Genomic DNA, 15,571 nt, shown 5'->3' with positions numbered 1-15,571 from the left:
TACAGCTGATAAAGGTATTGCTGCCTTCATCGAGGGCTACTGGGAAGATTAAATGAGATGATGCCTCTAAAGCGTTGGCCCAGTGCGCAGCCCACAGGGAGTGCTGGCTCAATGGTGGCTTCATTATTATCATCATTGTTGGGTTGTGTGATGGGATAGGAAACCCAATCCTGAGAATTGAGTCTTGAGTCCAGGCTTGACCACAAATGCACACGTGTGACCTTGATGAAGTCACAAAATGTTTTTGAGTCTCAGGTTTCTCATCTTTCAAAGGAGCCATAACTCCTGCCCTACCTACCTCATCAAGCTGCTTTGAGAATCTAATGAGATTAGAGCATGGAAATGCTTGAGAAAGCAGAAGCCTCTATTCAAATGGGAGAGGTGATAAGGTGCTGAGCTAACCTCAAAACCAGAGACACCTTCGGAGGCATGAGCTCTGCCCCAAGGCTTCTCTTCCTACCACATGGTATGCCCCGTGGCCCCCCCTCTGCTTTCTCCACTCCCCTCCCCTGCTCCCCAGGAAGTGGCCACCAGCCTTTGGTAATGGCATCATCAGGCCTAATGCCTCCTCCCTTCTCCCCAGCTCTGACGCAATTGAGGGGTTGGCTGCCACTCCAGGTGCCTTCCCGTGGCATGGAAGCCTTGCCCTTCTGCCCAGATCTATTGCCGACAGTTAATTAGGAAGCAGATAATTAGAACCACGCCTAAAAGGAATCTTACAAAAGATGCCACCCAAAATGAGAAGGCTGTGGAAGGGGCCTGGAGCGGGGTGGCAGGGTGGCTCTGCAGTTTCCACAGCACCATCCAGTCTCAGCACACACAAGCCACCTTCTCCCCACCCCTTGAAGGCACAGAACCCAGCTGACTCCCTCTGAGAAGCTGGAGGGTGGCCACCGTAACACCCAGTGTGCCCTGAGCCCAGGAGAGAAGGGAGCATGCCCGGTAGATACACACAGTGGCCATGCATGCTAGCCAGTCACAAAATGTTGTCTGTCTCCTGGATGATAGAACAGGCTGGCCACAGTAATGTGCTCAGTAGCATGTTACAGCTCCTACCCTCTGGTACCTTTTGGTTGCACTGGGGAGACAGTTGGCCATGAAAAAATAACTAACAATGCAGTGGTATGTGGAAAGTGAGAAAGTGCCTGCAACTCGTGGGGACAGGCAGGGGTCTTAAGTTGGGTGCTGTATCTTTCGAGGGTGAGGGAGGAGTTGGCATTGGCTTTGGAGGACAGAAGAATCACTGGCTCCTCAGTGGAGCCCATGGCTCTGACCTTACAGCTCGAGGAACACTAACCACTGGGCTTAGACCAAAGGTATTAGCTAAAAAGGTTACCAGACCCGAGTAATGTAGAGTTGGCTGCATTTGCTCACATTCCTTTTCATTCCAAATTCAGAAGATTCCTAAACTGTGAGTGTTTTAACTGTTTCTAAATGTTTCTTCTATCCAAATCTGTCTAGTTAATCCTAAGCAATTTGTAATCTCTAGAAGGGTATTTTGAGTAGACCACAGAAAGTCCAGATAGTTGAATTCAGCCTCCTCTTCCCTGGCCACCATGAAATCTGAGAACTAAATTGGAGCCTTGTCCCCAGCCTGAGACGTTATCTGCCCAAGGTGTCGTATGGGCTGGAATGACGAGGCATGAACTTTACCTTATTTTTCAGGGTCCTCCAAGTGTTCCCCCTTTCAGGACATGCACACCAATCTTGTTTCTCCTTCACTTTTTGAAATTCTTTATAGAATTCTGGACCTGGATAGGCCATCTCATCCACCCTCCTGTTTCTGGGCAGAGCCATGCCTCATCCCACTCTAATAAGAAGAGAAAATAATTGTGGAATGGGAATATCACTTCATGATCTCTTCCTTGTAGAGGGGACAGCTCAGCATTTATTTTTCCTCTGAGCCAAACACATCATTGACCTGCTACATATTTTATTTATATATGTTATATTTTAAAGGCATACTGTAAAATGCAAAGCTCTCTACAGCTGAAAGGTGATATTAAATTCTAGTCTTTTCTATTGGATCTCATCTCCATATATATATATGATATATATGTATGAATATATATCATCATTGACTTGCTACATATTTATATGTGTGTGTGTATCATGTATTTATGACATATGTATATGGAGAGCAGACCAAATAGAATAGCCAATCAGAAAAGATCCTTTTTTTTTTTTTTTTTTTGAGATAGGGTCTCACTCTGTTACCCAGGCTGAAGTGCAGTAGCATGATTATGACTCACTACAGCCTCAACCTCCCAGGCTCGAGTGATTTTTCCACCTCAGCCTTCTGAGTAGGTGAGACTACAGACATACCACCATGCCCAGCTAATTTTTTTTTTTTTAAAAAGAGACAGGGTCTTACCATATTGCCCAGGCTGGTCTCAAATTCCTGGACTCAAGTGATCCTCCCACCTCAGCCTCCCAAAGTGCTAGGATTACAGGTGTGAGCCACTGTGCCCAGCCAGAAAAGATGTCTTGTATTTAGTAGCATCATATCATGCATGCATTTAATCTGAGTGAATTTGACTCTACACCTTTGGCTAGAGGAAAAAAGACAGACAGCATAGATAAGACAAGTGACCGTTGTCAAAGGCAAAATGTACCAATCAAGGAGATGGTTTGATTCTGGCTATTACAATGGGGGTTCATTAGTGAAAGTGGCCCCAAAGGAAAGGAAGGGGGCCTAGGGTTTCGTAGAGGCAAAGTGGGGGATTCCTCAGTGTATCTTATGGGAATCATGATGAACAATAGAGATGGGTTTTTTCTTAGAATATGCAAGAGTATGCTGGTCCTTTATAGGTAGACCATGACAGGGTGGGAAGACTTATTCATTGCAGTTTCCTCTGCAGGAGCACAGGGCTCAGGTAAATTCAGTGTTGCACCATTTAAAGAAGACCTCTGCTCACCTTTCCACTCAGGCAGTGAGCTGTGCCCTGCACTGTGTGTGAGATGGGAGACCTGACCTCGCTGCACTCTGAGTCACTTACAGCTCGCTCATTCTCTCAGTCTGCATCGTGCTCCCCTGACCCTGATTTTAGTGTCAAAATATGCAGTTTTAAAAAATGTGGCCCTCATGCCAGTCAGGAACTTTCTCTGGTGCTCATGTTCCCATTGGAAGACAGACTGTCGATATTGACTTTGGAAAGACGATAGCCAGTCCCCAACATAGTGCCTCCAAACTCAACTGTCACTGAATTTGCTGATTTAGAACTTCACATGGACTAGGACTCAACGGTAGGGAGGAGCAAGTTAAAATTGAAGTCCTTCCCACGGGCGTTCATAGCACGGGTGTCACTGGGGTGGGAGCCTTTGATGGTGCCTGACATTGCCGGTTTCCTGAACAGATCCTGCAGGAGTTGGAGTACGGCCCCTCCGTGGACTGGTGGGCCTTGGGGGTGCTGATGTACGAGATGATGGCTGGACAGCCTCCCTTTGAGGCCGACAATGAGGACGACCTATTTGAGTCCATCCTCCATGACGACGTGCTGTACCCAGTCTGGCTCAGCAAGGAGGCGGTCAGCATCTTGAAAGCTGTGAGTCCCTGCCCCTCACCCATGGCTGTGCTCTCCTGGGATCCTCCCCTACACACACACACACACACACACACACACACACACACACACACTCCCTTCTCCCTTTGGCTGGACAGCCTCCCTTTGAGGCCGACAATGAGGACGACCTATTTGAGTCCATCCTCCATGACGACGTGCTGTACCCAGTCTGGCTCAGCAAGGAGGCGGTCAGCATCTTGAAAGCTGTGAGTCCCTGCCCCTCACCCATGGCACACACACACACACACACACACACACACACACACACACACTCCCTTCTCCCTTTCTCTGTCCAGCTTTCTCCCTCCCACCTGTGCTCATCACCATGGAATGGGAAGGACTAAGGGCAGTTGCCACTGGGAGTTCAGGCACAGTGCAGAGAGCTGCTGCCAAGAGAATGGGGCCTGAGATGACTTGCTCTTGTGGTGGGAAAAGGAGCGCATGTCTGTGCTTCCTGAGATAAGGCACTGTGTACATCTGTGTCCTCCAGCCTTTCAGAGGGAACAGAAGCAACTCAACTTTGCTGACATCACCTCTGCCACTTCCATCACTTCCTTACCTGTGGCCTGTCTTCATCAGGGACCTGTGAGGGAGAACAGAGAGGAGGGGAGGGACGGCGGGCACTGCCCAACTGTGTCCATGACAGCATCGTTGTGGCTCAAGAGCAAATCAGAAAAGATCTGGTCCACTGGAAATTCATGCAGTCCCACTGGATGTAGACACATAATACAGAGACTGACTCTGCCCTAGGAATCATCCCTCACATGGGAAAACCCCTTATGCTTTCTCAGCACAGCCATCTCTGCGATGTAACAATGCTTGTACTGTGTCAAGTAAGTGATGTTACCTGTCCCCTTTTGAAATCCATGAAAGCTGAGGTGCAGGGAAGTTAAGCAAGAAGTCTGCCCAAGGTCACCCCTCTGAGCTAAGACAGGATGAGGGTGACAGCCCAGGGACCATGACTTCCAGAACTTGGCTTCTTCCACGCATCCGAATGCCCCAAAATTCAGTCGTTTGCACATTGTAGTCACAAAATTTGCCATCTTCAAGTGTCTTCTGCACTATTAGTTGCTTTTCTTGTTCTTTTAATCAACTTCCAGTATTTACCTGATTATATGTATTTTATGAAGATTTTTTTTTTTTTGGAGATGGAGTCTCGCTGCGATGGCCAGGCTGCATTGCAGTGGTGCTCTCTTGGCTCACTGCAACCTCCTCCTCCTGGGTTCAAGTGATTCTCCTGCCTCAGCCTCCTGAGTAGCTAGGATTACAGGCACCTGCCATCATGCCTGGCTAATTTTTGTATTTTTAGTAGTGACGGGGTTTTACCATGTTGGCCAGGCTGGTCTTGAACTCCTGACCTCAGGTGATCCGCCCACTTCAGCCTCCCAAAGTGCTGGTGTTACAGACATGAACCACCGTGCCCAGCCTGTATTTTACAAAGAAATTTTATACCATTATCATAGGTAGAAAATCAGTATCCCTTGCCGTAATGAATTAATGTAATTTTTTTTCAAGATGGATTCTTGCTCTGTGGCCCAGGCTGGAGTGCAGTGGCCTCTCAGGTTCAAGAGATTCTCCTGCCTCAGCCTCCTGAGTAGCTGGGATTATAGGCACCCACCACCACGCCCAGCTAATTTTTGTATTTTTAGTAGAGATGGGGTTTCACCATGTTGGCCAGGCTAGTTCGTAACTCCTGACCTCATGATCCACCCACCTCAGCTTCCCAAAGTGCTGGGATTATAGGCGTGAGCCACCATGCCCTGCCTAATGTAAATTATTGTATACAAATTTTTGAAAGATCTAAAACCATTTTGTAGGTATCTGAGGATGCATGTACCATGTTTTAGAAAATTCCACATCAGAACATGTTACCCTTTTCTGTAGTTTTTTTTTTCTCCTTCCTTTCCTTTTTCCCTTGCCTCGTTCCTTCTTTCTCCTCTGCCCTTACTCTTCTCCCTCTCTCTTTCATTCATTCATTCTATGAGCTACTATCTATTGAGCGCTTCCAACATGCCAGGCATGGTGCTAGATGCCGAATAAGTATTGGTGAGCCCTGGTCTCTGCCTTGTGAAGTTTCCAATCCAGTGAGATTATTTATTATTTTTAATAAATTAAAAATATATCAATATGTAGCCACAAGTGGGATAAGAGAAGGAGGCAAATAGAGTATGTTCATTCATGCATTCATTTATTAAACAAATATTTACTGAGCATCTAGTAATGACTATTTTATTCATTTATTCCATAAATATTTATTGGCAGGCATTATGCCAGGCACTGGAGATCCAAAGAACACAGTCCCTGCTAACAGACTAGTGAATAAATGAACAGACAAATGACTGTATATTGTACTCAATGGTAACAAGTGCAAAAAGACACATGCAACGGCTCAGGAAATGAGGAGTAACAGGCTGCATGGGGAGCTCGTGAGTCTGGAAACGCCTATCCCATGAGGGGACACTAAGGGGAGGTTTCAGCAGGTGGCTACTGGGGGAAAGGATGTCTGTTCAGAAGGAACAGTGAGTGCGTAGCCCTTGGACTAGAAAACATCTGCCAGGGTGGACAGCCCAAAAGGAGCTCAGGGAGAGTGGGTGTGAGGAGGGTGATGGGATGGCGGTGCCTGAGTATGCAGGGCTGCTGCTTCTTTTTTTTTTTTTTTTTTTTTGAGACTGAGTCTCACTCTGTCTCCCAGGCTGGAGTACAGTGGCGCGATCTTGGCTCACTGCAACTTCCCTCTCACCGGTTCAAGAGAGTCTCCTGCCTCAGCCTCCTGAGTAGCTGGGACTACAGGCATGCACCACCATGCCTGGCTAATTTTTGTATTTTTAGTAGAGACGGGGTTTCACTGTGTCAGCCAGGATGGTCTAGATCTCCTGACCTTGTGATCCCCTGCCTCTGCCTCCCAAATGCTGGGATTACAGGTGTGAGCCACTGCGCCCGGCCTGAGTATACAGGGCTTCTTATGCCAGCATGAGAGCTTCTATTCGATTCCCAGTGCAGGGCTAGCCCTCGGAGAACCAGGCAGGGGAGTGACCTGGCTGGTACACCTAGGAGGTAGATCTGGCTGCTGGGGAGAGCATGGTTTGGAGGGTGCCTCTCCTGCCAGCCTCCAAAGTCCTCCGCCCTTGCCCCAAGCCAGTGAGAAGGCCTCAGGGGTGGTAGTCTTATTTAGGGGGACTAGTTTGTCCAACTTTCCAGATTCAATGTGTGTTCTGGGCTGGGCCTCCCACTCCGAGCTTGGTTCTTGCTACTCGTGGAAATGACTTCTGTTGCACTTTTCTGCCTTGATGTCCTCATATCCCCATTTCTCCTCGGCCCCCTGTGGCTCTTTGAAGCTTTCAGGATCCCTGCCTTGGAGCCTCCCAGCCACATTCACTGGCTCAGCCAAGCCCTTCCGTGTTAAAGCCCTCCTTGTCCTTGCCCTCTGGGACTGGGTCTCCTCTGGTGTTAGGCAGCTGCTTCTCCATCTCCTTTGCTACCCCTTCTCCTGCTGCCCTCTGAGTGCTGACGTTTTCGGTGGTTGACTCAGTAGCATGTTCTCAGTGAGGCTTTTTTTTTTTTTTTTTTTTTTACAAAAAACTAAAACTTGTCCCCTTCCCTGTCCACCTTTATCCTGCTCAGTTGATCCCTAATAGCAGTTTCACTTTCTAACCCACTATATATATTATGTATTATGTTTATTGTCTGTTTTCTTCCACAAGATTGAGCTTCATGAGGGCAGGAACGTTTTCCAGCCTATTTCTCAGACGCATCCCAAGGACTGAGAACAGTGCCAAGCACATTGTAGGAGCTATGTAACTGGTGAAAAACAGAAACAGCTCTTTGCTCTCTGTTCTTTCCATTTTATCACAGATTGCAAAGTTCAATGCCTGCAGGAGCCCAGCAGGAGCCCTGGAAGGTGAACAGGACTGGGTGGGGCAGGGTAAATGGAGACCCCTGATGATCCCTTAGCAGCAATGAGGACTTCACCTCACCAGATCTGGCTTTCCAAGAGAAACACAAAATCCAGATTTTTGTGTAAAATCTCGAAACGTTAAATGCTTATAACTAGTTCAATGAAATGATTATAACTAGTTCAACTGAGAGCCAAGGAAAACTTCGACCTGGGTGCCTCTTGGGTGACAGTCTTTGAGGGACCCCTGCTCTTCCCAGCTCCTTGCTGGTGTCACTCACCGGCCCCTGTTCGGCTCCTTCATGGATGGATTCTGATCACCGCCTCTCTTGTTCCTCAGGCCTGGGCCCCGGGTCCCCTGGGCACCCTGTGCTTTCCCCTGCACTGCACTCTCCTACCTCCCACCCCGCACTCAGGAAGGGGTATCCCCAGCCAGACCCATCTTCCAGCCTCCAGGCCTGTGTTTCCAGTTCCCTACTCACTTCCTCCCCTAGGCTGGCCAGGGGGCCCTCACATTCAGTATACACCCAAACAGCTCTGGATGGTCCCCCTTAAGTCTGTTCACTCTCAAATTCCGTGGCTCAGTAAATGGCACCCTGTCTTCCTGTCTAAGCAGACCAGAAATGGGGTGCTATCCCTCTCTCCCCATCACAGCTAGCCAGACATCAAGTCCATTCCCCCTGCTAACCTTTTTCATCTGAGTTACCTTTCCCCATCCTCCTCCCCACTACCCCCATTGGAGCCACCACCGCCTCTCCCTTGGTGAACTGCAGGACCTCCTAACTGGCGGGCGGGTGGCCCCTCTTGCCTCCTTCTCATCTCTGTAGAGTGATCTCTTAAGAATGCAAATCTAGCCATTTCATGCCTCATCCCCTACTTAAAACTCATCACATTGTGATTAAAGATCTTTATCTTCCACACGGCCTCCAGGGTCCTGCATCAGGCCCCGCCTCCCCCTCAGCCACTCCCTGTCATCTGCTGGGCTCTGCTGGACTATGTCCAGGGCCTATAGAATGTCTTTAGTGTTCCTTCTCCCCGACCACTCTCCCCCTGTGCCCTTTTTGCCTAGGTACATTCCTCCTTCAGGTCTCAGCCTAGGTGTTGCTTCTCAGAGAATGCTTTGCCAAGTTCCTTGCCCATCACACTGTCAGAGCCTGCTGTGCTTCTCTCGGGGTGTTCATCACAGTCTTCGCTAATTGATTCTCTAGCAATGACATGTTTCTTCTCAGCCTCCCTTACTCTTCATGCCCTGTGAGGGCAGGAACCATGTCTCATCACTCACCACAGCACTTGGTGCAGAATGGAGACTCGTGTGTCCAAAGGAAAGAGAGAAGGGATTTTCATCGATGAGTACAAGGCACCTGCTAGGCCAGGCATTCAGCGAGACTCTCAGTATCCAAAAGTGGCTCCCAGCCTCTTCCATTCTGACTTTCCTACAGGAAAGCACTTTAGGAAGGGCACGTCACCCAGTGGGAAGGAGCATTGCTTAGGGGGACTCAGTTGTCCAACTTCTCAAATTCTGTTTTGTTCAGTTTATATATTTAGGCCTTAAATATTTCATTATTTGCTTGCTTGTTTGATCACATGTTATTTAAAAAAACACACACACAAAGCATAAAATGGGATACAGTGAAAGGTGTCTGTCTCATCCTTGCTTCCATCTGCCCATTTCCCACACACACTCTACTCATGTTTTGAGGCTTTTACATATCCTTCTGGAATTTCTTTAGATATATACAAGCAAATACAAATATAACTTATTTCTTTTTTCTGTATTATACAATTGTAGGAATGCTGTACACATATCTCATTTTCCTGTCAATGGTGTATCTTGCTTTTTCCACTCAATGAGATCTTGCAACAAGCATATCTTCACTGGTTCTGCCTCTACTTATACTTTGGAGCTGCAACTCCGAATCACTGCAGAGGACTCCCTTGGGTAATTAACTTGGGGTGGACATGGCAGCTTTTGCCTCCTGATTCCTGGAGCCCTATCTCTTTCCAGGTCAGCTGAGTAGCTAAGGGAAAACCTCAGCTGCACCCGAGGCCACAGAACACTATGCCCAGCAGAGCTGGCCACCATCCCAGGCCCCAACACCAGCCCATCACACCTCCCTGTGAGTCCCCTGCCAGCATACCAGCGGAGCCCTTTTATTTTGGAGACCTTAGAGCAGTGGCCTTTAACTAGGGGCAATTTTGTCCTGTTCCCTTAGACATTCAGTAATGTCTGGAGATATTTTTGGTGCTGCTGGCATGTAGTAGGTAGAGGCCATGGAGGCTGCTAAACTGCCTGCAATGCACAGGACAGCTCCCCCCACCCACCCTGCAAAGAAGTATCCAGTCAAAAATGTTAATAGCACAAAGGCTGAAAAACCTTGACCTACAGAGATCCAGAAGTTAGAAGTCATGCCTAACCGGTTAACCAGTTCGTAAGGGTGAGACGTTCATGAGAAGAGCATATTTTCCCCCTGAGAAGAGTGTCTGGCTCAGGGGCAGCTTCCTAAGATGCCCAAACCTCTATGTTTATCCCTGACCCTGATACTTCCCCTCCCAGAAAAGGGAGGACGGGAGGAGCTGAGGAAGTGAGGAGTCTACTACACCCTTGGCCTCAAAACACTTCGTGTCCTCACACTGTCACTTGACTGCAGGGCCAGACCAGGATTTCCATGACTCTACTGTGTCTCTGAGGGCTACTGCCTATGTGAAGGTGATGCAGAACTTTAGAGAAGGCCATTTGTATCATAGAAGTATGCAGTGCGCAACCTGCACAACAGTAAGTGTCTGTGCCGCAGTCTCCCTCCCTCAGCACTGTGCCCTGAGACCCAACCTTTAGCCCCTCACTCCATCATCACGATTTACTGAGTGTACAATGGGAACCAGGCACTGAGCCAGGTTTGGGGCAGATAAGACAGATTCCTAAATCATAGAACTCACCAAGGGGAAGAGATGTTTAGACAAATTATAATTTAAATAAACCAGAAGCATGGGGTCTACAGTATCAATAGAGGAGGGAATCTAGGGAGGCTTCACAGATGAGGTAGCATTTTGAGTAGTTCCTAGAGAAGGCCTAGGGACTGGAAAGGGACTTTCAACCAGAGGGAAGAAAGAATGCAAAAGAACAGCAAGGTAGATAGACAGGGTTCAGGCTGAGGAGCTCCTGTGTGCCAAACTAAGGAGTATGGACGTCATGGTGGGAGCCATCCAAGGAGTTAAAGTAGGGGTTACCTTGCTGACTTGTAGATGAGAAAGATGAGGCACACTGGTACCATTCCTGACTCACGCCTACTCTCCACCCCTTTCACTCTTTATCTGGGGCTATCCCCTCCAGTCGCATTGAACTCGAGGCCAGGTGCTTTGGTTCCGAGGGCACCAGGCAAGAAATAGTTAGAGGCTCTCTCCCTTGCTGATTAAGCCTGAAATTCTACCAAAGATGTATTCCTTTGGATTGTAGTTTATTCTGTCAAGTTCCTCTGTTTAGATATTCAGCCTTCACACTACGAAATGTGACATTTTGTCTCTAACACACATACACATACATACACACACAACACACACATGCTGTTATTTCGGGTAGCTATCAGAAATATTTCCACCTACTGGCACTTTTTTTCCCCAAGATTTTATTGGTATACGTGTGCTCAATTAAATTAATGTTTACCCTCAGGACTGACTCATTTAATAGGAATAACAAGTTCACCTGGGTGTGTGAGGCACACAAGACACCACCCAGAAAATATAAAACACATCTATGTGATTTTTACCTACAGGCATCGAAAAGGAATAAGCCTTTTTGTTGTTCTTTATCTTTTGACCTTCATGAGCATTTTGTGTAGAGATTGCAAATTCAAACATAAAAACAGTGGAGAGGGGCTGGGTCCAGGAATAGGAAAGGAGCAGGAGGAGGTATTAATACATTTGATCATTTACCTGGTCCTTATTCCTTACCTCAAAAAGCACTGTTGACCTCTCCGTGTAAATGAGTTTATTAGACCGCAGTCTCCCTGATGAGAAGACCTGAGAATCTGAGGGGGATCAGAGAGTAAGAGCCAGAGTTCCTAATGCCAGCTTGGCCCCTTGCTAGCTGGGTGACTCTGGCCAAATTAGCTGACCTCTGTGTGCTTCTAGTGTCTCATTTATAATATAGAGACAATGATAGTACCTCATAGGGTGAAATGAGTTGATCCATGTACTAGCTCTAGAATGGTGACTGGGACATAGTCAACTCTATGTAAGAGTTTTTAAAAAGCCCAACAGATGTGGCCCCTGAAATTGCAAAGGACAGACTCGGGAGGCGATGCTGAAGATGCTGCCTTGGCTGACCTCCATCTGTCCCTCATAGCCTGTGCTGGCCAGGCCTCTGTCACTAATTCCGACTCTGTCCTCATCCCCACAGTTCATGACGAAGAATCCCCACAAGCGCCTGGGCTGCGTGGCATCGCAGAACGGCGAGGACGCCATCAAGCAGCACCCATTCTTCAAAGAGATTGACTGGGTGCTCCTGGAGCAGAAGAAGATCAAGCCACCCTTCAAACCGCGCATTGTAAGTTGTTCCCCATGCATGTTTGGCACCGTGGGTTGGGCCCAGATACTTGCGGGGCAGGCTGTGCGCACCCAGGAAGAGTGGTCAGGGGATGTGTATTATAGCAAAAATGGCAAAGGCTGGAGGTGGCTGAGGCTTTCCCTGAGACAGTGTCTTTAGGCCCCACGTGTGTGCTGTTGAAAACATGTAACCTACTACAGCAGCACCCAAGATGATGATTTACGTGGGCCACAGAACACCTTCTGTGTTCATAGAGATTCAATTTATTTATTTAGATTGAAAATGACTAATGATACTAGTTTTCCACGTATGGCAGAGACATAAGGTTTCCTTATGAAGAACTGGGTTTGTTTTCTAAATGGGTCAGTTTAAAGGCAAATATTAATTAAATATTAGCCATGGTCATTCTGTGGAACTAGCACAGAGCGCGAAGCTGGGATTCACTGACTGGCAGTGGGAAGGATGGTCCTGCGGGGAGCTTCTGGGAGGCCCACTGCGTAAAAGCGCATTTCTGTGAGGTACCCTCTCCCTTCTCGGCCGCACTTTCCCTTCTGCCTTCCAGATTCTCAGGCCTGCTGTGATGCCAGTTGGAGGGGGCATGTAACACAGGGCAGTTGAAGCTCCGAGCTTTCAGTCTGGGTTTGATTCACAGAATAAAGACCATGTCCTGGCAGTGGCCTTCTGCTGGAATGGGACGAGGGTCATGTTGCAGTCCTTAAACTTATATAGTGTATGTGTCTTAATTCTGTTGTGTTGTAGCCCATTGAAGCAATAAGTCATTTAGACTGAAAATTGAGGTAGCCGGCTGGCAGGCTTGCTGGGAGGTGAAGGGGATGTGCAGTGTAAGAGTTTACTAGGCGGGGGCCCCAGTGCTGTGGGGCTGTGGAACTGGGGTCCCAGGCAGGGAAGACTTGCCATCAGGCAGTCAGCCCTCGGTCACCTTGGCATACTGTCAGATGAGCCCCTGCTCCCCTTCTCCAAGTGCAGAAAAGACCTTCCTGTGCCTTGTGAACCATCAGAGAGGAATTCCATTCTATTCAAGGAGATTTTCTGGGGAGCCGTTACTGACAATGTTGTGATTCTTAGAAATGCTCCACGGTGGGAGTAGGGGTGGGGGATAGTGTCCACCCAGTGGACGGGTGTGGTCCAGGCCTCAACCAGACTCGAGCACATGGGGTTGAATGTCCCCGGATGCTTGGTCCCGTCACCGGTCCTCATTTGCTTCCTCCTTTGGTTTTCATGTTTTCGCTGGATAGCACAAGCTTGGAACAGCCCAGATTTAGGATCACCTTCTTTCTTTGTAAATATCACTTCCTCTTCAGCCCATCTCCACCACAGCTCCAGGCCCACTATTCCAAGCCAGGAGGGCTTAGAGTCTAAGCTCCCTGGGCCAACTGTCCCCTGCTGCCACAGGGCTCCCTGCACATGCCACAGCCTGCCCAATGGCTGGGGGCTGAGGACCTCTGCAAGTCACCTTTAAGGACAGGATTAACTGTGCCCCTGGCAAAATAGGGGAAGTAGGACCCCAGAGGCCTAAAAAAGGAGGAGGAGAAACTAAAGTCTCAGATGGTAGGGTGAATTTTAATTTCTCTTTAATCTAAGTTAATCAACCCAAAGAAGAATGAGAAGTAGGGCTAAGAATCCAGGCCCAACTAACAGAAACACAGGATGAGACTGAAGCTGAGGGGATTATCAGTGCAGGGCTACAAGATGACTTAAACTTGAGTCTCCAGGTCTCAGCAAAACCACATTAAACCAGGCTTACGGAGCACCAGGCTCCGGCTGTACTGGCAGAGATGCAGGAGCAGCCCCTTCCTGCTTGGGGAAGAGTGGGGAGGACCAGTAGAGCCCCAGGGGGAACCGTCAGCAAGGGGTGTGAGGATAGAGGGTCTAGGGTGTGGCAGAGGAAGCCAGGGGGTTTTTGTTGAGAGACCACGGGGTGAGAAGGAAGTAGGGAAGAACCTTAATCATAAAAGACACAAAGAAAGTTTTAGAGTGTGGATTGATGAAGAATCATCTCTCCCTGAGGTACAGCAGATTCCAGAACACTGCCAAAGCCCTTTCCAAAGCCCTGGCAGGCACAGGAATTCCTCACTGGGGCTCGCAACTTTCAGTTTGAGACTTTGAGCCAATGAAAGTGCAGGCCTTCTGAGAGGCATCCCTCTTTGAGCAGCATGTGGCAGGAAGGGTATGAAGAACAGGGGTGAGGTGAACAGGTGCGGGTCTGGGGGATGGGGAAAAGCCCAGACAGAGAGGAGAGAGGAAGAGAGGGAAGGACAAACCAGGAGGGAGGCAGGCACATGACTTACTCCACTAACATGCAGGCGTTGCCTTGCCTCAGACAGGCAGGGAGTCCTTTAAAGCTCTCTCCCTGGCCAGAAGTGAAGGTGCTCCTGTGGGCAGGGGTATGAGGGGTCCTGGGAGCCAGCAGGAGGAAATACATCCCTGGGTCAGGGGTCAGGCAGGAGTCCACCTCTGCCTGGACATCTAGAGCACAAGGGACCTGTGCTTTCTGTCCTTGGGCCTCTTGAGAGTTCCCTGCTGGGAGTCAAGAGCAAGAAAGACCCTGTTTGTTTTCTTTTCCCTGGAGGGTCAAGGAAGCCTTCAGGGTCCTTATCACCCCATGAGAGGCTGGCAAAGAGAAAGGATGGGGCTGTCCAGGAGCTCCCACCAATTTCAAAACTGCCTCAGTCTTCCTAAAGACTGACTTCTTCATTGCCTTGAAGGGATCTCCTGTGCATGTTCCCACTCTCCCTGCCACCCCAGACCTTCAGAGTTCACCTCAATGCTCAATGCTGTGGAGAGGGGAGGGGACAGGGGAGAGGGTATTGATTAGGTAAGTTTGAATTCAGTTGGGAGGAGAGAATTAGAACATCTGGAAAAAGGAAGGCTGAAACGGAAAGCTGACGTTGTTTAAGAGGTGTTTCTGGCCACACTTGGAGCTGAGTAATGTTGATCCTTAGAGAGTTCTCAGCTGCAGGTCTTTAAAGACTTCTTCAAGTTATTTAAATGTCTGACATTTACAACCTTGGCGCTAGAGATTTCTCTCAGGAGAAATACCAAAATTGGGGAAAAAAATAAAAAAGAGCAGTCCACATCTAGTTAGCAGGTTGGAAAAGTGACCCAAATCTGTCCCTAAGTCGAAAGCTCTTTTCTGAAAAATGTCAATGGCACCAACCCGAGTCATCTGTGGGCTTGTGTGGGCTTGTGTAGAAAGAGCAGAAATACATTTTAAATAAGATGAAAGCCCAAGGAGTAAAGCCCATGGCAGTGATGCACATACTGCGGTTCTCATCTCTGAAAGCCTCAAAAGACTAATGGGAAAACTCACTTGAGGTTTTCATGTGCCACCGCACCCCTGTAACCAGTTCGGGGCTGACCCCGGGGATGTGGGTGCCTGCCTAGCTCAGGTACCAGCAGTGAGGACAGGTGTGTGCTGCATGAGCAGAGTCAGCCTTACCATAGGCAGAACAGATGGCCGCCCACAGAGGCCACTGAGAGACACGGGGAAGCTGAGCTTCATCCCCACAGAGGCCACTGAGAGACACGAGGAAGCTGAGCTTCATCCCCACAGAG

General features: G+C 48.6%; 1 protein-coding gene across 1 annotated transcript in view; it reads left to right on the top strand.

Annotated features, from left to right (window-relative positions):
- PRKCE (protein kinase C, epsilon) overlaps window positions 1-15,571 on the top strand; it is a 541,355-nt gene that overhangs the window by 501,411 nt on the left and 24,373 nt on the right. The window contains exons 13-14 of the mRNA XM_011935885.1: window positions 3,357-3,545; window positions 11,849-11,995. Of these exons, the coding sequence (XP_011791275.1) occupies window positions 3,357-3,545; window positions 11,849-11,995 (336 nt within the window). The remainder of the gene's footprint in view (window positions 1-3,356; window positions 3,546-11,848; window positions 11,996-15,571) is intronic.

This window comes from Colobus angolensis, unplaced genomic scaffold (genome assembly GCF_000951035.1).
Source record: "Colobus angolensis palliatus isolate OR3802 unplaced genomic scaffold, Cang.pa_1.0 Scaffold15, whole genome shotgun sequence".
NCBI classification, from domain to species: domain Eukaryota; kingdom Metazoa; phylum Chordata; class Mammalia; order Primates; family Cercopithecidae; genus Colobus; species Colobus angolensis.
This window is presented reverse-complemented; position numbering and strand designations above follow the sequence as displayed.